The 22,378-nt window shown below is 38.9% G+C and overlaps 2 protein-coding genes and 1 long non-coding RNA gene across 11 annotated transcripts; 2 read left to right on the top strand and 1 right to left on the bottom strand.

Moving 5' to 3' along the window:
• The first annotated feature begins 2,000 nt into the window (after positions 1 to 2,000).
• On the top strand, positions 2,001 to 15,249 carry LOC111333897 (uncharacterized). Of its 8 annotated transcripts, none has more exons than XM_022939540.2 (4): positions 8,645 to 9,197; positions 11,273 to 12,506; positions 13,095 to 13,337; positions 14,202 to 14,711. In XM_022939540.2, exons 2-4 carry the CDS (start codon positions 11,454 to 11,456, stop codon positions 14,235 to 14,237), a joined length of 1,332 nt encoding a protein of 443 aa, XP_022795275.2. In that variant the 5' UTR covers positions 8,645 to 9,197; positions 11,273 to 11,453; the 3' UTR covers positions 14,238 to 14,711. The 8 variants fall into 8 exon arrangements, with proteins under 8 accessions (XP_088605086.1, XP_022795273.2, XP_022795271.2 ...); XM_022939541.2 differs by having other exon boundaries at positions 14,075 to 14,711; XM_022939542.2 differs by having other exon boundaries at positions 8,646 to 9,197; positions 14,198 to 14,711.
• Positions 12,547 to 19,584, bottom strand: LOC148739497 (uncharacterized). Of its 2 annotated transcripts, XR_015996713.1 has the most exons (4): positions 19,448 to 19,584; positions 18,700 to 18,844; positions 16,468 to 18,259; positions 12,547 to 13,557 (listed from the first exon to the last, which is right to left on the bottom strand). It is a non-coding gene; the product is annotated as an uncharacterized LOC148739497 (long non-coding RNA). The 2 variants fall into 2 exon arrangements; XR_015996712.1 differs by lacking the exon at positions 12,547 to 13,557 and having other exon boundaries at positions 15,723 to 18,259.
• A 1,104-nt stretch (positions 19,585 to 20,688) lies between these two features.
• Positions 20,689 to 22,331, top strand: LOC111333874 (failed axon connections homolog). The gene is made up of 2 exons (XM_022939507.2): positions 20,689 to 21,127; positions 21,614 to 22,331. Exons 1-2 carry the CDS (start codon positions 20,781 to 20,783, stop codon positions 22,053 to 22,055), a joined length of 789 nt encoding a protein of 262 aa, XP_022795242.1. The 5' UTR covers positions 20,689 to 20,780; the 3' UTR covers positions 22,056 to 22,331.
• The last annotated feature ends 47 nt before the right edge of the window (positions 22,332 to 22,378 follow it).

The following is a 22,378-nucleotide window of genomic DNA, read 5'->3' as shown; positions in this document are numbered from 1 at the left end:
TGTTGCAGTTTTTTTGGTATTAGTATTTAAAGTTAAAATTGATCTAGTTTTCTCAGTTAGTTTTGTTTCGCTCGTGAAGGCCGTAGTAGTCCGTAATGACAGTTAAATTCGCGTCCAGAGCAACTAAAATAACCCAGCAACAAATGCGAGTGTTCTCTATCAACTTCATTCTTTTTTCCCTGGCTGCATTTTTAAGGTTTTGTGTTTGTAACTTTCTGTTTTAGTTTAACCGTTTGAATTGTAGCGTTTGCAGCGACCAAAATCTAAATTCTCAAGTTCAAGAGCGTGTCGCTCCAAAACGCGGTTAACGAGGTGTTTGGGACTATTTTACTGATCGAAATGACAAACCAAAATTGACTGTTTGCACGAATCTTTATTCTTGAAAGGCAATCGACCACGAACCACACTCGACGACGAATATAACGATTATTCTCACAGTCGATCAATCTATCGAACGATCGATCGTAAACTGAAACAACAGTACAACGAAGTTCTATCAATCTACTGAAAAGCCGCGAAATACAGAATCAAAGAATCGCGTGTCAAATACTGGGCTCTAAAGTCGATAACGAGATTAGCGATACAAGTAAAACAGAACAAAAGTTTCGATACAAACTAAAAGAATTTTGGTGGTAGGTTAACAGCCAATTGTTCTATCTAAATGACAGGCGTTCACTGACTCGCAGTTGGCACGAATTTGGCCTTTAAATCTTAAATCCATAGAGATTATTGCAATATTTGTTTGTATATTGTCGCCCAACTCTGAAAAGACTGGAAAGGAAAAAACAAAGTTACAAAGGTACTCACATATTGGTCCGCTTGTGCCAGAAGTTTAGAAAACGAAAGGGCGAAACTCTATCAAAACTATTCAAAACTTACGAAGAACTGATTAAAAGGACGCTAAACTTGCCTTTTATATGCGCATGTTAACGCTGAAAGGTCCGATTACAAAACCAATAGATAAAAACAGATAAGCATTGAAACTATGTGGCTATCTAAGATCACTCTGAAATTAGTGAACTAATCAATAATCAATCAAAAAATGAGCCTTCTGGCTAATGTCCTAAACGTGAATAATTAATCCTTTAACAGAGTCATTCCTTTTTTTTTTTTTTTAATCAGTCTGTCAAATAGAGAAAACTCGATCGCCATAATGTAAATTGCTGCGTTGGATTTCAAATTTTAAACACTATGAATCGTAATTGCGTGCGGTATACCGGAGTAAACGTGCCTATATCGTGAATACGGTACAGCCCAGTATATTGACAATATATCTACTTAGTAGGAATGTATTTTATCTTCCGTTTGTCAATTGGTATATTGTTCACCTTTTTGTTGCTGAATTACTTATGAAAGAACCACAGCTGTACCGAGCTCACGTAGCAGTTATTATTGTTTACTATCTACACTTTCAATTAACAAATCTATTGATACATAATCAATGGCTGTAAAGCAGAGTCACTCCATGTTTTCGCCAGAATAGTGCGGCTAACTTCCAGAGACAGCTGCAAAATATTTACTGAAAAAAAAAAAGGCAATGAACTGTAATTTTTTGGCCGACTTGCTTGTTGAAAATATACGTTCTTGAAGCACGAAGCGGTTACTGTGACATATCGACCACTCAAAAAAGCGGATAATTTATTCATTTATTTTATTATTATCTTATTTTAAATCTGAGAGACAAATAGAAAAAATAAATGTCCCTTAGAGTTTGGCTCGCACTAAATTACACGTTACGTTCCGCCTCTAAAGGGGTTATTTATTTATCTATTTAGATTATTTGCTGCCTTTTAATCAACAACGATTTCTGTTCACAACTTTCTTTGAGAAGAGCCTTGAGTCTATTTGGTTTCTGTCACAGGCAACACTGGTTGTGAGTCGAGGGAGTTACTCTACGACCTCTACATATATACATAGCGAAAGCAAGATGTTTCGAAAGTCGCAACCTATTCAAACATTTGCTTTGCTAATCAGTGAATACTCAAGAAGCAGTGACGTCAGTGATAAAATACAAAACATTGCTGATCAAAGTGCCTTGTTACGTATTTTTTAATCACCTTTTAAAAGATAAAACTAAGTGGCTGTTTACAATGCCCCTATTTCGCGATTCGGAAAATACACTCCGCTTTTAGGAGACGATGACTTTGAAAGGTAAGGATTACAAAATCTATCATACATGACGAATATATGAAATTCATATATCTGAACTGCGGTTATAGAATCGTATTTGTGCACGATCCTCGCGGTAAAGAGCACAATTTAAGCAATAGTGAAAATCAGACCTGAAAAAATTCAGGCCTGTACGAACCACTGACCTCTGCGACACTAGTGCAATGCTCTACCAATTGAGCTAACAAGCCAACTGGGAGCAAATCATCAAATTAGTCCGACATAAACGGCGTAACATGATAAATCAAACACAACGAATATATGAAAGGAAAATAAATCGTTCAACCATGGAATCTTCTAACACTAAAAGCTAGAATGAGATTGAAAACATAAGATTACTCAGTGGATAAGTCAAACACGATCACTTAATTTCACCAATATGTTTTAGATGTAGTTATATAGAATATGGCGTCCCATCGCCAAACTCAACATCGCGGGCCAAAACTCAACATCGCGATTTGACATTGTACTTTTAGTATTCTTCCTTATTTCGCGATTGGACATTCAAGTTTTTATTCCTTATGAAACTTTTTCCGATTCAACATTGTCTTTTTTACAATTAAACTTCCAAGTTTCAAGTATTAAACATTGTAGTTCTTGTACTTCCACTTTGTAGTTGTGGCAATGCAATATTTTTGTACTTATGGTATTGATATATTCAACATGCAGTACTTCGCGCTATTCAACATTCAACTTTCCATCATCCAACCGCAACCCAGCTACTAACGAAGGAGCGCAGGCTCACTTAGTTCAAGTACCTCATGTAAGCCTCATAACTTCGTACGAGGTTATCTTGTGGGATGAAAAATGGACGATATTTCGTATTTGCTGGACTGTGTTGATAATATCCTAGACATTTTAAATAACGTTCAAGGCGTACATAACAGTGATGGAAATGTTCAGCTTCTTATTGGTAAAGTAGAGTTTTTGCAAAGGATGTTGGTAAATCTAGACATCGATGATTTCATAACAGAAACCATGGGAAGAGCTCCTGGTTTGCTGGTAGAAATCGAAAGAACTGAGAATTCTTATGGAGGTCATAGCGCTAGCGTGCAACAAGATGGTAGATGTGGACGACCCTCGTACGTAATAAGCAAAGAACAGCTCTCATATTTAATTGAACAAGGTTTTAAATTGCAAGAGATTGCTACTATGCTTAGAGTAAGTTGCAGAACAGTTAAGAGAAGAATGATGTCATATAGACGAAGTGTGTCAGGTACATACTATTGTTTAAGCTAGGATATTATGAACACAGTCCAGCAAATACGATTTATCGTCCATTTTTCATCCCACAAGATAACCTCGTACGAAGTTATGAGGCTTACATGAGGTACTTGAACTAAGTGAGCCTGCGCTCCTTCGTTAATAGCAGGGTTGCGGTTGGAGGATGGAAAGTTGAATGTTGAATAGCGCGAAGTACTGCATGTTGAATATATCAATACCATAAGTACAAAAATATTGCATTGCCACAACTACAAAGTGGAAGTACAAGAACTACAATGTTTAATACTTGAAACTTGGAGGTTTAATTGTAAAAAAGACAATGTTGAATCGAAAAAAGTTTCATAAGGAATAAAAACTTGAAAGTCCAATCGCGAAATAAGGAAGAACACTAAAAGTACGATGTCAAATCGCAATGTTGAATTTTGGCCCCGATGGGACGCCATAATATAGACAGTGCGCCCTCCATTAACCGTTGTATTCCATATTCTGTGGGAAGTTTGTCTGTTAGTATATTCGCTCGGCAGTAAATATTTTATTCCGTGATCGAAAACTAACAAGCCAGTATAGAGTGTTAAGATCATTTCTCCCCAAAAGGTGTGTTATAAATTGTGCATTGAAGACGAACCTTGAAGAGACGAAATTTAAACAGCAAAAGGCTGATATTGACCCTAATGTAAGCAGTAGGCAAGAGCTTTGAAGGTTTTTACAGAGACTTCATATATATCCCTGAGGTCACCCTTCAGAGCGTAACTAGCAACCGCAGGTGATTTAACGACTGCAAAAGGAACGCGGTGAGGGAATTAAGGGAAAGAGAAACATTGTTCTCTTTTGCCAACCTTCCTTTTTTATTATCATTATTATTATTGTTATTATTATTACTATTATTATTGTTATTATTACTATTATTATTATTATCATTTTAAATTATTTAGCCATTATGCTATGGAAGACCTGTCGGGACAAAATTTCAGCGGAAACAAATCGCTTGATCTGTTAGTGGCGGGACAAACAGTCTTCTCTCATAGTCCATCTGACCGTTTTCTTCCTCGTAACCCGAGTTCGGTTACTGACGGCTTCAACAGGAAATTCTCTTTCCACAGCAAGTATTAAAGCCAGCACAGGTAGAGAAAGCGGCAACTAAAAACGCAAAAGATCACCATTAACTTGAAAAGACCGTTTCTGTCGTACGCGCGTAGCAATTAGAGCGTGTTTTTTTCTTTTGGTTTTTTTTTTTTTATTGTTTTTAATATAGATGGATTTGGAATTAACGTATGATTTTAATCAGTGAAATTTTGGTCAGAGGATATTAGTGTGATGCAACTGCCACCGAAATTTTGGAATTTTTTTTATTCGCGAAAAAAAAATTGGAAAATATTAGAATTTGCTCCTTATACTCGTTGGATATATTTGCTCTGTGTTATCAGGGACCCCTCCTGTCTATCCGATTAACAAATCAGAAAACCATTATACCTTTTTCCCACAAGTCTCAAGTGCTGATTGATCAAACCATGGACAGGAGACCGTCTCGCGATTGAATTGTTCTGAACCTGCCCTACAAAAAATCTCAGGGTGTGCTCGGGATTGCCAACATTTACATACACCGGCTCTTGGTTTATCACCTTCAGTTTCCGAAAGCTTTATTTTGTGGATAATTATAGTCAAAATGCTGGGAAATCGTAAACAAGGCAATGACTCTTTTACGTAACATTGCAAGGTTGGCTGGGAGTCGCAAACTGATATTCATGTCAAATTTTTTGCACGCCGTTGAAAAATGCTTAATTTTAGATACTTGTGGCTAAGACAGCACACGCGCGTCTGTTTTCCTTTGTCATCGAATATAATCCTTTAACCACGTTAGCGCTAGGCCAATGAGACGAGAGCGAGCCTTTTAGCTACGTGATCGGGGAATATCAATCGGAGAAATAAAAAAAGTAGAGAATTCTGTTATTGAAGCAGTGTGATCGTGTCTCTACAAATAGAAAATAGCCTGTCTTAAACGGGATTGCGCCTTACAGAATTGTAAGTATATCTAAAATATATAGAGGAAGTTTTTAATCGATTATCTGTTCCTAAAGAATTGTGATTTTTGAAAGAATGGTGCTTAGTCGACTCACGTGCATTCGTTTGCTTCTAGTTGACTAGCTAGCTTGTGTGGAATTACGCATTAAAACTAGTTCAAAACAACTGGTAGATCCCGTGGACGCTATTTTTCTTGGTGTATCTTCTACTACAGTAGCACGCTAATCTGCAGTGCGAAATATCAAATATACGCGATAGTCGACACAGCTATGCAAAGTGGCTATTTTCAATGTAGCTTTTCATCCTTTTATATCCAATGTGATGACAGGTAGCGTATTTTTTAACTTCGTTCTAAGCAAAGTAAACGATTATAGCCAGTAAGATATCAAGCCTGTGTCAGTATGTAACTGCTCTATGAAACACATAGAACGTCCTAGCACGCTATCTAATACAACTGCAGGAAAGACTCGATCGAAAGCTTCCGAAAGCCGCTCATTATGCTCTGTTTTGAACAACAAGACATTCGCTAGGATAATGTCGGCCGCCCTTTCGACTATAAATGTGTTTTGTTTGTGCACCAACATCTGTTTCACATTTCTACAGTCGAAGCACAGGCGTCCCAAGCCCGGAGGGGTACTCGATATATTCCTGGGTGGGGAGGTGCGGCGCGGCCCCTCATACCCTGGCCATGTTTAAGACAAATATCGCTGACTATCCTACCCTGTTTAAGACAGAATTCCGCTTTTTGATACCCTGTTTAAGACATTTAAAGTGCGCCTAAACCCAAAAAATTTTTCGCTTAACAAAATAAGCGTATTTTTTGGAGTATTTCTGTGCAAAATTTTTTTTATTTGCTCAAATCTTCAATTTTCTGTGCCCAGTCAAAATACAGAAAATCGGCCGCCATCTTGCCCCACGACCGAGTTTAAAGAGGAATGGCTCTAGCGGGTGATGTGACGTCAAATCGAGAACACGAAAGTCTGCATTTCACACACTTTCACTTTTTTGGGAAGGTTGTGGTCGATATTGTCCGAAAATATGCCGACTAAGTGTATTGTAGAAGGATGTAGCAACGTGCGAAATTTGCAAGAGGGTATCGCGCTTCATACATTCCTCATACAACACACCTAGTCGGCATATTTCGGACAATATCGACTACAAACTTCCCAAACAAGCGAAAATATGTGAAATGCAGACTTTCGTGTTCTCAATTTGACGTCACATTACCCGCTAGAACCATTCTTCTTTAAACTCGGTCGTGGGGCAAGATAGCGGCCGATTTTCCGTATTTTGACTGGGCAGAGAAAATTAAAGATTGGAACAAATTAAAAATTTTTTGCACAGAAATACTCCAAAACATAAGCTTATTTCGTTAAGCGAAAAAAAAGTTTTGGGTTTAGGTGCACTTTAATGTGCCTGGTATCAATGCCAAAATCAACGGAATTCAATATTAATTAGAATTAGAGTTTGTAAAAATTTTGCTGTTTATCTTCCAAGAAAAGATATCCTGCTTAAGACAAAAATTGATAAATCAATACCCTGATTAAGAAAAAAATGATAAATGCGATACCCTGTTTACGACAAAAATCTCGAAATACATACCCTGGCTAGCCGCACGTCCCCATTAAGCCCTTATAAGGGAGTATCCACCCCCCCCCCCCCCGTCCCAAGCTCACGTCTCGAGGAAAAACGAAGGATCATCTCATGAAAGCGTCACGCGTTCTGTGACGCGGTGTTAAGTAACGCGAGCAACCGTTGAGAATTTGAATGCGTTATAAGGAATGGTATATTGGGAACGAAATATGGTTCATTTAAAACACTAAATATTCCAAAATAGGAACATTTTACCTGTAGGATTGATCAAACTTACTCGATCTTAGTGTGTTAGGTGTGGTTTTTGGCGATTTCTGCTGTTTTAGGCTTGCTTTACCATCACTGTTTTTCCTGTTATCCGGCGATAACATCGTTTTTCTATATACAGTTGACTGGTAGCACCACAGGGTGCCCATACAATCTGTTTGTGTAGCCGACCGTTGTTTTATAGTGAATGTACCAGATTTACCGTTTGCCTCACCTAGAGTGATATATTGCTGACTATGTACATAAATCATTGATAAATAAACGTTGAATTACTTTACCTGTGGTGCATAGTCGTCCTTTTGCCTCAAAAATGTTTTTTTTTTTTTTTGAGCGATTTTGAATAAGTCTGATTTCGTCGTTAATGTAATGCATTAAAGAAAGACAAGGGTTAAAGCCTTGTTTTGAAAGGGTTCAAGCGCCCGAGCGATTTTGACCCCGAAAATTGCATCGCTCCGCTTTCAAACTTCGTAGCAAAAGATGCACGATTCTTCTCGTACCTTCCAATCGAAAATCCATCCAAACGGACCGGAGCTAGCCCTCGAAGAAAATCAAAATCCCACAGTACTTTAGCGTCTGGAATGCGTAGCAAGATTCGCATGTGCCAGCCAGAAACCGTCACGTTGATTGCCCTTTTCTGATTAGACGACGTTAAACGATGACCAATTCACAATATCTAACGAGAGTGGGGAACCATTGGCGTTTAGTGACCCCTGAACTGTTTACCACCAGACTCGGGTCGTGTGCCTTTACGCTCACCGGAAGAAACTTACATTTTCGCTCATTGTTCGCGTCCGCCAGGGACGCGAACAATGAGAACAGGGAAACAGATGTTTAGTATTCAAATATTCCAATAGAACAATCCGAACAGGGAAACAGATGTTTAGTATTCAAATATTCCAATCCTGGCTGATCGGTTAAAAGACTTTGAATGCACAGACCGAATTTTTCGCAGGGTAGAATGGGCGGCGCGGAAAAAATTTACAGACAAATGTATGGAAAATTAGAACGTCTTCTATCCAACCTACAGTCTTCAAACTTGGTGAATACAATCTTCTGCTCAGTGTTTTAACGTTGCGATTCATAAATTGTGTAAAATTCGATTTTGGGAAAAGTTATTTGCCATGGGATTCTCATACAAACACTGTAATTTCTGACCGCTTTGCCTACCCGTAAAGATGGCGCCGAGACAAGGCCTAGCTATTCGTCGCCTGTCTGTGAGAAGTGCGCATGGGAAAGTGCAGTGATATTTCCTGGGGCTTTCATCAAAAGCCTGGCTCGGCCTTTTTCAGATGAAATGAAAGAAACAGCGACTCATATTTTCTTCCGGCGCTTACCAGTACAGTTTTTTAATTCACAGGTGCTGTTTATGTTGCCGGGTGACCTGCTTACTTTTGATGCAATTTATGAAGGAGATGCGAACAATGGGCGAAAATGTAAGTTGCTTCCGGTGAGCGTTGAGACACACGACCCGGTCTGGTGGGTAAACGGTTCAGGGGTCACTAAACGCCGATGGTTCCCCACCCTCGTTAGATATTTTGAATTGGTCATCGTTTAACGTCGTCCAATCAGAAAAGGGCAATCAACGTGACGGTTTCTGGCTGGCACATGCCAATCTTGCAACGCATCCCAGACGCTTAAATACTGCGGGATTTTGATTTATTCGAGGGCTAGCTCCGATCCGTTTGGATGGATTTTCGATTGGAAGGTACGAGGAGAATCGTGCATCTTTGGACCTTAATGCTGCGAAGTCTGAAAGCGGAGCGATGCGATTTTCGGGGTCAAAATCGCTCGGGCGCTTGAACCCTTTCAAAACAAGGCTTTAACCCTTGTCCGTCTTCAATGCATTACATTAACAACGAAATCAGACTTATTCAAAATCGCTCAAAAAAACTTTTTTGAGGGAAAATAACGACTATGCATCACAGGTAAAGTAATTCAACGTTTATTTATCAATGATTTATGTACATAGTCAGCAATATATCACTCTAGGTGAGGCAAACGGTAAATCTGGTACATTCACAAAAAAACAACGGTCGGCTACACAAACAGATTGTATGGGGACCCTGTGGTAGCACCACATGCGTTAACAAAGAAAGTCGCTAAAACACCGTTAAAATGACCATTGGCGAGGTCTTTGTTTTCGTACTCTTAACGACCGTCAGAATCTATTTTAGCTACGAAATACAGTAGAAATCGATTATTTATTGACAGAACCCAAGAGTCATTTTTCCTGTACAGAACGCTTTCTCTGTTATTCTGTCACGCAATGCTAACTAGAAATCAAAGGCGGCTGGCGATGGAATTCTGCCTGCTGTTCCAGAATAATAATATGTGTGGTAAGTTTACCCGAGGAAACCCTCGAGAATATCAACACCAAATTGGCTCGCATAGCGAAACAGAACAAACAAGACGGGCCGTATAATAATACGGGCAGTGTAGTAATGGGAAGAAACGCGTGAAGTGTAATGTACTATATCACTAAGCGTTGCTGCTGTTTAATGTGCGTTTAATTTGTAATATCTACGGTTTTCTGTTTACTGGGTCTTCGTTTTCGTACTACGAAAACAAAGGACCGGGGGTCTTCGTTTTCGTACTACGAAAACGAAGACCGGGTCTTAGGTCTTCGTTTTCGGGGGTCTTCGTTTTCGTAACATCCCACAGTAGCCGGCGCTTGAGCCGCCTGTGATAAACCGGCGTTCAAGTTCTAGATTGCCGATCTAAAGTTGTGAGAGCAACGTTTATTTTACAACCTACGTTTTGTCATTTGAAAACAGCTTGGCGAGAAACGACTAGTCACAGACATTTGAATAAAGCGGCGCTCAAGTTCGTTTCCCTCGAAAGAGAAGGAGCTAAAATGGACGAGGAAAATCCTGCTATCGTACGCCAAACTAGACGAGCAGAGTAAAGTATTTTTTTGTTCCCGAGGAAATTTTATCCAGATACAATTTGCATATCATGACAGCTAAATGGGGGAAAAAACACGAATGTTTGTTTTGTCAAAATTTGGAAGCCTTCGTGGCAAGACATTAGGTTCTTTTAAAATTGGCGAAAATATGGCGACTTGCAACAATTTGGCAAGTTTTTTACTCATTTTACGCTACTCGTTGACAGATTTTTCACTTAAACGATTAAAAAAAGCTCTAATGCGACCTGGGCCTCAGACAAATGACCGCTTAAAAAGACTAAAGAGGGTGATCGCTTAACATGGCGCCGCTTGATTGAGGTTCGACTATCGATGAAATTTCAATTCAATCACGCTAAGATGTGGACATTCATTTTATCAGAATCTCTTAATTATTCACCAGTACGAATTACCGTGTGACCTAACAAGCGAAGAACAAGCTATGTTAAATAACATGAACGCCGCGTCGTCAACTTCGGTCACTTTTAGCCTGAAATCACAATCAATTAAAAACAGGAAAGAGGGAACAGGAAACGTAATACAGGTATTTTTAGCCTTGGTGTGCTATCTGCAAAGTTAAAATTTGAATGTGAATGAGGAGCGCATCGGCTTTTTCGGTTTTCTTAGGTTTATTATTATTGCTATTATTATCATTATCTTTCGCATAGGTATCCAACACAGTTTGATTCCTAGTTTTAACCTTTTTTTAATTATCTTCACTATTATTATTACAATTGGTTTCATTTTTTTATTGGCTTGTGTGCACTCGACAGGCTTCTTCCTATCACCTCGATCGGTATTATTTTCTTGACCTTCTGTGGTGAAAAATATCTTTCTCTCCGCGCGACCAAATAGGGTAATTTATAATGTCTGTCCGGTTGACAAAACAGCTTTGTTGCTAGATTGCTATACGGCTCCGTATCCTTTCCAAGACAACACTTACTTGGACTATCAGAGTAAACGATTTATTACAAGGCTACTTCCAGCTTTAAACCTTTTCTAAAACATTTTTTTTCGTATCCTTTTATAACCTATTACTAGTAATCATTTGATGTTTAAAAGATCCTGTTTCCTTCTTTGCTTTCTTTTTCGCCCTAGGAAAGAAACTAACGTCAAAAAGAGGACACTGAAATACTGGATACTGCGCAAAAGAAGAGTAGCCCTTGACGAGAGATTGATCGAAGATTGTTCCCCCAGTTTCTGAAAATCAATTTTTTTTTTAATCGAGCCGACTTTTGAGAATAATCCCATCTACTTGTGACGGCTAGCTGTCCACAGTATGCGTTTTAAACTATCTTGTTTGATGAATTGTTTGGTGGTAGTGCCTGTGATCTGTGCACTTTTGCTATATTTAAAATCAACACAAGATACTGAGAACATTTGCTGGAAAATTCTATCAAATTGTAGATTGCGTGCTTTCTCTGATGAGCAGCAAATAACAGAGGAGAAAAATGCAAATAAGAGGACACCAACAATAGAAAAAAAACGCCTTTTAGATATGAAAAATAACTTAAACGAACCTTTGAAAGTTAATGTAACGAGCTTAGTTCTTAAGGAACTGCAGGAAGGATTTTTTGCCGCGGTCCGTGAAGGCACACAAAGAGACTCGACTTTGGATACCACCGTCTGCGTTTCGGAGCCAACAGTCTTGGAGTGTATGGACATTGGATTTGGTGCCTTGCTATTGGCCACTTTAGATCACGTGTTGTACTGCCGCATGTTGGGAATAGATAAGATGACCATTTTCTGGAAGAACTGTCAGACGTGTTGTGTAAAAGATCCTCAAGAAAATTCCTGGCCAGCTTACTTCGAGCCTTTAAACACTGAAGCTGAACTGAACGCCAAGAAGGTTCTTTGCCTAGGAGGCATTATTGTGGGAAAAGTCCTTGTACGCGAATATGCCAAGTTACCTCGTTTCAATGAAGAAAAAAAATATCAAGCTAAGGGAATCTTGAGAAGTTCTCTATTAGACGTTGGGTTTAGAAAACGGCAAAGTTTGCCAGGTTACGAGGAAGGCGCGATTATAACACCACAACTAAGGAAATGGGTCCATGATATCATACGCGAACATGTTCGACCCCAGGAAAGTATTCAGTCGCGTATGAACCAGTTTTACATGGAACATATGCACGGATATAACATGCTAGGCGTTCACGTGCGTGGAACAGACCACGCAATGGAGATGGAGGAGAAAAAATTACCCGCAATGGAGAAGTGGATTCAAGATGCAGAGACAATATTCAAAACCCTTGAGGAGCCCAAGAAAATATTCTTGGCTGGAGACAATAACGAGATTATTGACCGATTTGTAGGATATTTTGAAAAGGATAAGGTATGGTTCTGACGTTTTGATTTAGTGGTTAAACTTGAAATACAGATTCAAGTTTATTTTGAAGAATGGGGACTCAGTCCGTGTAGTGTAAATTACCAATAAAAAAAATGTAATTTGGTTTTTACGCCATTTATAAATTCAAATTTTCAAATTGCGCGATATGGAAAAATCCGCCGTCTACTGTTTTCTGGGTCGAGTTGAAGTGTAGGGCATTGATTTTTGTATTGGTTTCTTTCGTGCTCTCTCTTTTATCCCCTCTTTCTTTCTTTCTCCCTTCCTTTCTTCCTTACTTCCTCTTTTCTTTCTTTTTTTCATTCTTTCTTTCTTTCTTTGACTCTTCCGTTCTTGCTTCTTTCCTTATTTCTTTCCTTATTGTTTTTTTTCTTTCCCTTGTTTCTTTCATCGTATTAGGTTTGGAACGCAACAAAATTGTGTAGGGTAACCTAATGTAGAATGACACTTCACTCGCTAGGAACAGCAACACACTCCGTTGCTTCGCGTGATCAAAAAAGCAAGTTCCTACAGGAGTAGACCAGTCTGTATTAAACTTGTAAGACCAAAACTTTGTTACATTCCTTTGTTATTCAGGTTGTGTACACCTCAGCCATAAGAGCTAACAAATACCAGTCTCTCAATCCAATCAACGGTCAAGTAAAAGATATCGATCCCATCGAAACTGGTTCCCAGGTTCTCATTGATATACTCCTCCTGGCCAAATGTGGACATTTTCTTCATGCAGAGTCAAGTGTGGCGACTTTAGCGTCTTTTTTCAACCCGGAAATGGAACTTCACTTTTTAGGAAGCCTTGAAGAGAACGGAACATTCGAAGCGGTAAGTAATCAAAAAATCTCAGGTAGGACCATTCCGTCAATACCTGAAGTTTCTTTAAAACCAGTCTCAGACTTTTCTGAAGCTACCATTGCGGACTCTAGTCAGCGGGCTACGTCTCTTTGGCTCTGCTTCACGAACATCTCTGCCTCGCGGGCTTCTTCCAGAGTTATCAAGAGTCGGCCCAGCTTGCTTCGTTTTTCTGGTTTAGTTTGCGAGTGATCTGTCATATTTGTCCAATAATAAAGCATGTCTTTCTTAGCTTATCCTAATGGCTATTTATTTCTGATTAACGGTTTTTTTGTTTGTTTTTTTGTTCGTTTTCGTTTGTTTGTTTGTTGTTGTTTTTTTTTTTGTTTTTATTTTCTTTGTCGTAACTTGTGCCATTGAATTAGGATAAATGTATTGGCAAGAGACCATCGTTATTCATAGCCTGAGGGAGGAGGAAGGATTTTGGGGATCACATTGTTTTCAGCGTGAACGAAGGGGGAATCCGTGGTCGCCATCAGAGTGTAAAGGAGGGGGGGGGGCTATAGAAAATTAACTGCCAATGAGGGGGGACCGTTGTTATAAGAATATTACAGTCTGAGAAAGCTCCTGTTACAAAATGGTTTTCCTCAAGGTATTATCACATTCAACATTAATGATGTCTTGAACAAAAATACGAACAAACCAAATAAATAACCCTGTTCAAGCTACAGTCCCCAAAAAAGATATCTTAGTTGTGTTACCCCACTTAGGTCTTCACAGTAACCAAGTCACGAAACGTCTGAAATCCTGCGTTTACAATTTCTACTCTTTCGTCAATCTCAAGATCATATTCCAAAACACACGCCGCATCAAATCCTTTTTTCCTTACAAAGATAGCTTGAACCGATCTCAAAGGTCCAAGGTTATCTATAAAGCTGGTTGCTGGAATTGTGATGAGTTCTACACTGGCAAAACAAAACGAAGACTCCATCACAGGAAAACAGAACATTTTAACGCCCTAGCTAAAGGTGACCATTCATCAGCCATTGCTGATCGTGTGAAGACTACTGGTCACAACATTAAATGGGATCATTTTGACTTTTTAGCGTCGGGAAAAACTGACTTTCATTGTAAAATTAAAGAGACTTTGTTCATTCAAGAACGAAAGCCTTCCCTTAATGTCAATGTTAGTAGTGACAAGTTATTATTTTAGCCAGTACTTCTCATTAGTCTAGACATGTACTGCTGTAGATTCTTTTAGTCTCAGTCTAGGTTCCAGACCTCTTACATTCATTATATATAGTTTTCAACAATTGTAACCGTTTACTTTTGAAAATGTATGTTGACTAGCATACGAAACGTTAAGTTCTGTATAAAATGCATTGGAATACAATGTTTATCACCGCTGTTTGTCTTGTTTTCTTAATCAAGCTACGATGGCCTAAGAACAAGAGTTTATATGATTACAGAGTCATTTTAGGAGATCATTTAAATTTCATCATGGGAGAACCAAGCCCCTGCCCCCCCCTCCCCACCCCCTCTCCTCCCCGGCGATAAATAGTACCGATCCCCTTAGAACATGAAAAAATTTAACAATTTCGTCCAATTTTTTAACTAATTTTCAGAATTTCTTTGATGTGCGTTTTATTTATCTGGAAACACCTATGAGCTGGATAAGTAATGGCTTCGAACCTTTCAAGACTTGTTAGATGTTTTTTCTTTTTGTCGTAGGCGAATAGTGATTTAGCGAAAATGCTTGACCCGCAAACAAACTATGAAGATGAAATAGAATGGGAAAACTGTTGGGAAGAACAGATTGAGGATCTTGCCTGGTGCTACCGAACGAACAGTCCTTACAGCGCATGCCCAAACATGGCTGCGGGCCAACTTATAGATTCCAGTGAAGTCAGAACGTACTTATCTGAATGAAATAAACAGTTATCTAGTAAAGAACAGTGGTCTTAATATTGATATGGTCCCTCCTTACCCCATTTACTTTCATACGCTGTTTTATACCCGGTAAACGGAAAATTTTCCAGTTCACCTTTTGCGATTTTCAGTTTTTCAAGAAACTGAATTTCTGACAGCGCGTGGCTTGGATTCCGCTTAAAAAAAAAACTCTACGTGACTTCTATTAATTTTTGGATGATTTTTATCAATGACGTGCTTATCCACTTAATATATCCTTCAAGGTGTCTTTCAATTCGGAAGGAACCCGTGCGTGCCAAAGAATGGCCTTAAGTCTCGCCGTGACACCTTTTAACTTCAGCAATTCCTGTTACACCTCACTCAAGACTTCCCAGCTCCACTAATTTTCATCATCTCTAATTCGCCGGTTTTTTGCGGTTATGGAGTATCAGTTCAGTTTCGTAAAGAATGAGAGAAAATTACCCTAAGAACAAATACCAAACCACAAGGAAAAACAAGTTCCTAAGAACAGGAGGTATTACGAAAAGGAAATTTCGTCACCTCGTATCTTGTTCAGTCCAATGTCTAAAGTTAACAAAACACGCCTGTAGCTACCCCTATTAATAACCCTCCAACTCCATTAGTGACCAAGACGATATCATTACAATTTCAGGCAGAAAAATGACGAGAATAAAGAAACATATCAATTAATTAGGGGATTATTGGTAGAACCAGTACCAAATTTCCCGAACTAACATCATTCGCTGTGACGATAGGCTCACGCTCAAAACGTCAGCTTTGAAACTCGTAACTTTACGGTGGCCAATTTACTTTATCAACTCAGTTGATAAAACCAAAATGACCTCGTTACTCCCACCGACGCAACGTCACAGTTTCCTTAAAGAAAACTTACTCCCTTTTAACATCATACGAATTTTATGTCAGAAAGCGAGGAGAATTATGAATAAGATATTGGAAGTACTAGTAAAGTCATCGTTTGCGCCGAGCTAACCACTTTCAACGCGCATGAAATGAAACTTAGTGTAATTCTGTGCGATAATATTCAAACATTAATAACATACATGAAAAAAATACTCAGTTCTGATTGGTTAAGATAACTGCAGTTTTCAGGTAATTCATTGCAGAAGAGAGTTAATTCAGTGCAGAAGAGGGTTAATTCAATGTAAAGAAAGTAATAAACCAGACATTCTGATTGGTCAATAATCAAAGAAACTCACAGAATTACCAAACTCACCGAAAAATTCCTTAAACTGTTTGGCCGGACTTTGAACTTTTTGCGCCTTAAAGATGTGAAAATTTCATTTTATCTTATTGTTTTGATCGTACGCGGTTGTTTTGACACTTGCAGGGTTTGAATAAATTATTTTTGCACGTAATGCGCACGCTTTTCTTCTGTATAATTATGATAAGCTACCCCGTATTTTTGCATATATATTATTAATACATGATTTTTCTCGGGCAATTTGCAATTTTGTTGGTTTTTGAAAAAATTTACTCGTTCTTATTTATTCCAAATTGCACTCGAAATCATGATATTATCTATACTAATTTTTGGATGAGTTTTACCTCTTACGCGCTAATCTACTTTATCCATCTTACAGAGTATCCTTTAATTTAAAAGGAACCCGTGCGTGCCAAAGAATGGCCTTAAGTCTGGTGACACCTTTTAACTTCAGCAATACCTGTTGCACCTAAATTAAGACTTCCCGGCTCTACTAATTTTTCGCCAGCTTGTTTGCGGTTATGGAATATCAAGTTGTTATTTCGTAATGGAAGAGGGAAAGTTACCCTAAGAACAAACGCCATGACACAGGGAAATACAAGTTCTTAAGAACAGGAGGTGTTACGAAAAGGAAATCCCGTCACCTCGTATCATGTTCAGTCCAATGTCTAAAGTTAACAGACACGACTATAGCTACCTCTATTAATAACCCTCCAACTCCCATGAGTGACCAAGACAATATCATTACAATTTCAGGCAGAAAAATGACGAGAGTGAAGAAACACATCAATTAATTAGAGGATTATTGGTTGATCCAGTACCAAATTTCCCGAACTAACATCATTCGCTCTGACGAAGGGCTCACGCTTAAAACGTCAGCTTTGAAACTCGTAACTTTACGGTGGCCAATTTGCTTTATCAACTCAGTTGATAAAACCAAAATGACCTCGTTACTCCCACCGACGCCGCACCACAGTTTCCTTAAAAAAAACTTACTCCCTTTTAACATCATCAGAGTTCTACCGCAGACAGCAAGGAGAATTACGAATGAGATCTTAGAAGTACTGGTGAAGTCATCGTTAGCGCCGAGATAACCACTTTCAACGTGAATAAAATGAACCTTAGTGCAATTTTGGGCGGTAATATTCAAACAAAAATGAGTCAATACTATTCAGAAAGGAGGTAACTGTCTAGAGAAACTGTGGTGCTTCGTCGGTGGGGGCCATTAAGATACTGTGGAACCTCGATTTAACGAACCTCTATATAACGAAAGTCCTCGGTATAACTAACGATACTTCAGTTTCAGCCCGGCCAAAGTTCCAATGAAATGTATGCCACAGAACCTCAAAATAACTAGTCCTCGATACAGTGGAACCTCGATTTAACGAACTTCTATACAAAGAAGTCCTCGGTATAACGAACGATATTTCAGTTTCAGCCCGGCCAAAGTTAGAGTGAAATGTATGCTACAGAAACTCGATAAAACGAGCCCTTGATATATAACGAACCAGTTTCCTCGGTCCCTTGGCACTTCGTTAAATCGAGGTTCTACTGTACTTTGATTGATCGTGTTACCACCTGAGCTGATAATGTAAACAGCTGGCTACCGTAAAGAGTTACTAAAGCTACTGGGCACAAGAGTGATTTCATATAGAATGGAGAAGACTAACTCGACGAGTGGAAAATGACGATTTTAAAGCGTTATAGCTATTAATAATTTTTTGAAATTCCGAAGAACTTCCTTTTGACGTGGCAAGATTATTCTTCGCCAAGTTTGGTCCAGTTTTAATCACATCCCGGCGTTCTGTTAATTTAAGAATACGATCCATCAATTCTTTCTTCTCGGCAGACGAGACTCAAATTAATCGCAATAACGAAACTCATTCTCTACGTACCTGGTCATTAAAGTCTTCCTATAGTCATATAAGTCTACTAATTTTTATTTGGGCGGGGAGGTTGCCGTTTGGATTTCCCCCTTATATTTTATAGTCCCCGTGTATTCTCTGTTGGCGATGAACGATTACCGCTCCGTTCCCCCTGGAAATCTTGTGATCCCTCCCAAAATACTACCCCCGGCCCCCACTCCTTACACATCCCCTATAACTGATCCACTACTTGAGATTAACAATGCCTTAGTCGCGAGGTAACCCTTAAGTGTTATCATCAGGCCACTATCATTAACTGCGCAAAGATCGTGAGTAGGAAACCATTGAATAAACTTATATCGGAAGCAATAAAACTTACCTGATCTCCATTAATTCGCCATGATCTTATCAGTTCTTCATACGACTTTGAAACACGTCACCAGAATACTCAAAAATTACTTACTACTAGGCTTTTAGTTCCACATCACCAAACATTCGGGTCACGTAGACTTAGAAAGTGCTCCCTTTAAAAAAAGCAAAAAAAAAAAAAGGCTGCCATTTAAGAGAATAAACAGGGTATTCTTCAATTATGATATTGCAAAAATAAAATGAATACATAATAACAACTGTAATGATCTTTTGACATAAAATTCATCCATGAATCGAATTCCTTCACCTTTTCCTCAGACACGTATTTACTTAGCCCGTCTCTTTTTCCAGTGCGAAAAAAAAAAATTAACATGGGTGATATAACATGAAATAAACAACACTTTTTTGTGCAACTTCGCGCTGTAATGTCTCACGAAGTCAACTGAAAGCACTGCAAATGTTCTTGCCATATGTAAAAAATATTGCTATGAAATAATTAAAACACGGAATTTCAAAATTTTTTAATCAGAGGCGTATCATTTGCATAACATACACAGTCGGTCTTTGTCCCACCGGCGACAAAAGGATAAACACTGTTTTTAGCACATTGGTGATGTTACCAAAATTGGCGAGATATTCTTAACAAACGTTTCAGCAAGTATAAGGGTTAAAGCGACCTCCTGGTAAGAAAGACTGTCGAGAAAATACGGCTTCCGGTGACCGTTTCGGAGTGCAAGACTGAATAAATATGGCGATACCTTATAGTTCTTTTACTTTAATCTTGTGTGCTGAAAGTATCTTGATGTTGTTTATTATTATATGCTCTCTTACTTAAGGTAAAAGTTAAAATTCAACAAGTCGCGGATTAGCATATCGAGGTCGCGAATACTTCAAACATCACGTAATGCGGAACGGTTGCGGAAACGTTTCGCAATCACGGAAAAATAGGAGCGTATCGTGCGGATATCAAGGAGGTCTGATCGACCAAAAACTGTTGTTTCATCCAGAAAGCTGATTAAGTTAAAATACAATATCAGATTATCAATTGTTTCACTTAAAGGGTTTATTTCTCGATTCACGTTTCCTAAATCTGCAATTCATTTTTAAAGTCCACCCGAGCTTTACGCACAATTTTTCCATTCTGGTCGAACGTTGTCTTTTAACCATTAGTCATTTCTATCCTAATATCTTACGTCAAGTAATTGGCAATTCTACGCCCTGAAAAAATCGTTTCATTTCAGCATTTATATTCTAGCTGCTCTTTTCATTTTCATGTAGAGGATTAGTTAGCTTCTTCGAAACGAAACCGGATGGGGATGGTCTCCGAAAATCGGTTGCAAAATGGGTTTTTACCTAAATGACAGGAAAAGTTTTATTTTGTCAGCTGAAAGTTATGTCAGCGTCTGACAACAGAACTGGGACTTCCTCGGTAACACTTACTTAGGAGTGGCATAACGTGTAGAATGAATTTAAAATTCCATAAGCTCTAACCTAAAAATTAACGAAATTAATTAATGCATAACCAGAAAAAGCAGCATAATCATTTTAACTTTCTGCTGATGAGAGCGCGAATCGATCTCGAAATGAGGTCGCTCTACATTCAAACCCGCTCAGATGTTATCGACACCTAGTGACCTTTAACTGGTAGGAAGTCAACCCTTGAAAAGTTGTTCAAGATTGTAAGATGCGAACGATTTCTCACGCAACCGAAAAAATGTGTCACACATAAAGATCAGCCTGTCACTGTGCCAATCGTTACGTTCACCTGCACTGACATTTGCTTATGTGAAGCGTGAAAAGACACACACCGTCAGCTCAAAAGTGTTTGTTGATCTATTTTTTGATACATGAGAAAAACAGTTATGTTAGCAAGATCGAATGTTCGACACAGGAAGTTAATTCCGTCGGAAGTGGCATTCAGTATTCATTCCCCGTTTACAAGACATTATCACTTATTTTAGTTATGAAATTTTTACGTCATCACGTCTATTAAAACCCCAAACGGAGCATTTCAACAACTCCAGTTGAACCAAAGTTTCAACCGCTCAAGTCCGAACATCGCATCAGACCGCCTACAGCAACACTTGAACGATGCAAATACTGAAAAAGAAAAAGAAATTGGCCAAGTGTGGAAACTCACTCATCCTCCACCAGTTTGCTCCGACGGAGTTATCAGTCAATGGTTCTCCACCTTGTCTGAAGCTGGAAACTTTTCTTCGTATGACAAAAATCCCGTACCGGAACGACCATCGGTTGAAGTTTTCAAAGAAGGGAAAAATGCCGTGGATCGAGTTTAATGGACAAGAAATCGCTGATTCCAATTTCTGTATCCAATTCCTGAAACGGGAATTCAAAGTGGACATTGATTCTCATTTGAACGACACAGAAAAGGCCGTCGCCCACAGTGTTCGAACCATGCTGGAAGAAAACACTTATTGGTAAATTTTCTCAGTTGCTAGTCTCCATGACGATTCCAACCCGAGATTTTCGAATTTGCACGCTCCATGTTCTACCCGACTGAGCTGCAGAGAACTCTCTATGAGTTAGGCTATTCTCAATCGTTATGACCCGGCCTTAACTCTAACTTCTAATTGACTGGTAAATTCTCCTCATAACATCAATACACTATATACAGTAGCTGGTCCCCTTAACTTTCCCGACATTAAACATCGGCGCACACCGTGACCCTCCCCTTAAAAACCATGTGATCCCCTCTACACCCCAAAAGAAATACTGACCCCCACCCCCAAAAAAACGACTGCTCCTTAAGTAGCCGTTAGAAAACTGAAAATCGTGTGGTTGTTCAGTTTCTCTCGTTAAAAATTTTCTCGTCTTCAATCCTTTTAACTTAACTTCCAACTTAAGGTAAAAAAGGGATTCAGAGCCTAAAGTTTTGTCACCTAAATATTTCTCATCTTTGACAGGGCTCTTGTTTACTGCCGTTGGTTGTCTGCATTTGGAGCAGAATATCGAAGGAAGCTGTTCACTAAAAAGTTTGGCCATCTCGTCTTCCCTCTTAAACATCTGATAGCTCACCACATAATGAAGAAAATCAAACGGGATCTGTGGGGACATGGAATGGGTCGACACTCGGAACAAGAGTTGTATGGAATCGCTGAGAGAGATTTACTAGCAGTCTCGGAAATTTTAGGCCAAAAGAAATTTCTGTTTGGAGAAAAACCTTGCCTTGCTGATGTAGCACTGTTTGCCTTCATTGCTGCATCCGCCTGGGATCTTCCAGAAAGTCCGTTTGATGAACTTATCAAGACAAAAGCACAGAACCTTCGCACTCATGCTCAGAGAATGAAAGAGCTCTATTACCCAGACTGGGATGAAATCATCTCAAGAAATCTGAAATCAAGTTAACGACTCTGTCAGACTTAATTGCAATTCAACTAGTTCGTTTTTGGTTACAGGAACATTAACCTAGAACGAAGGCTGTTTCTGGGAGGTTATTGTGTCGTCATGGTGATGTCAGATGACAAAAAGGTCTCCATAATTGGGCAATTTAATGCTACCTTTCTTAAGACAAAAAAAAGTTCTGAAATATTGCGGATAACTCGAAGTATTGTTTGCTATGAAAATTACCTTAACTATTTCAAGCCACTTTTATAAGTTATTAAAAGTCATTTATTTATCTGAGCTATTTATTTAATCAATCAATACGGTTGCACTAATCTACGGTAACC

The sequence above is a fragment of the Stylophora pistillata genome, chromosome 2 (assembly GCF_964205215.1).
Source record: "Stylophora pistillata chromosome 2, jaStyPist1.2, whole genome shotgun sequence".
In the NCBI taxonomy this organism is placed as follows: Eukaryota; Metazoa; Cnidaria; class Anthozoa; order Scleractinia; family Pocilloporidae; genus Stylophora; species Stylophora pistillata.
The sequence above is the reverse complement of the archived record's forward strand: the minus strand, read 5'-3'. Positions and strand labels throughout refer to the sequence as shown.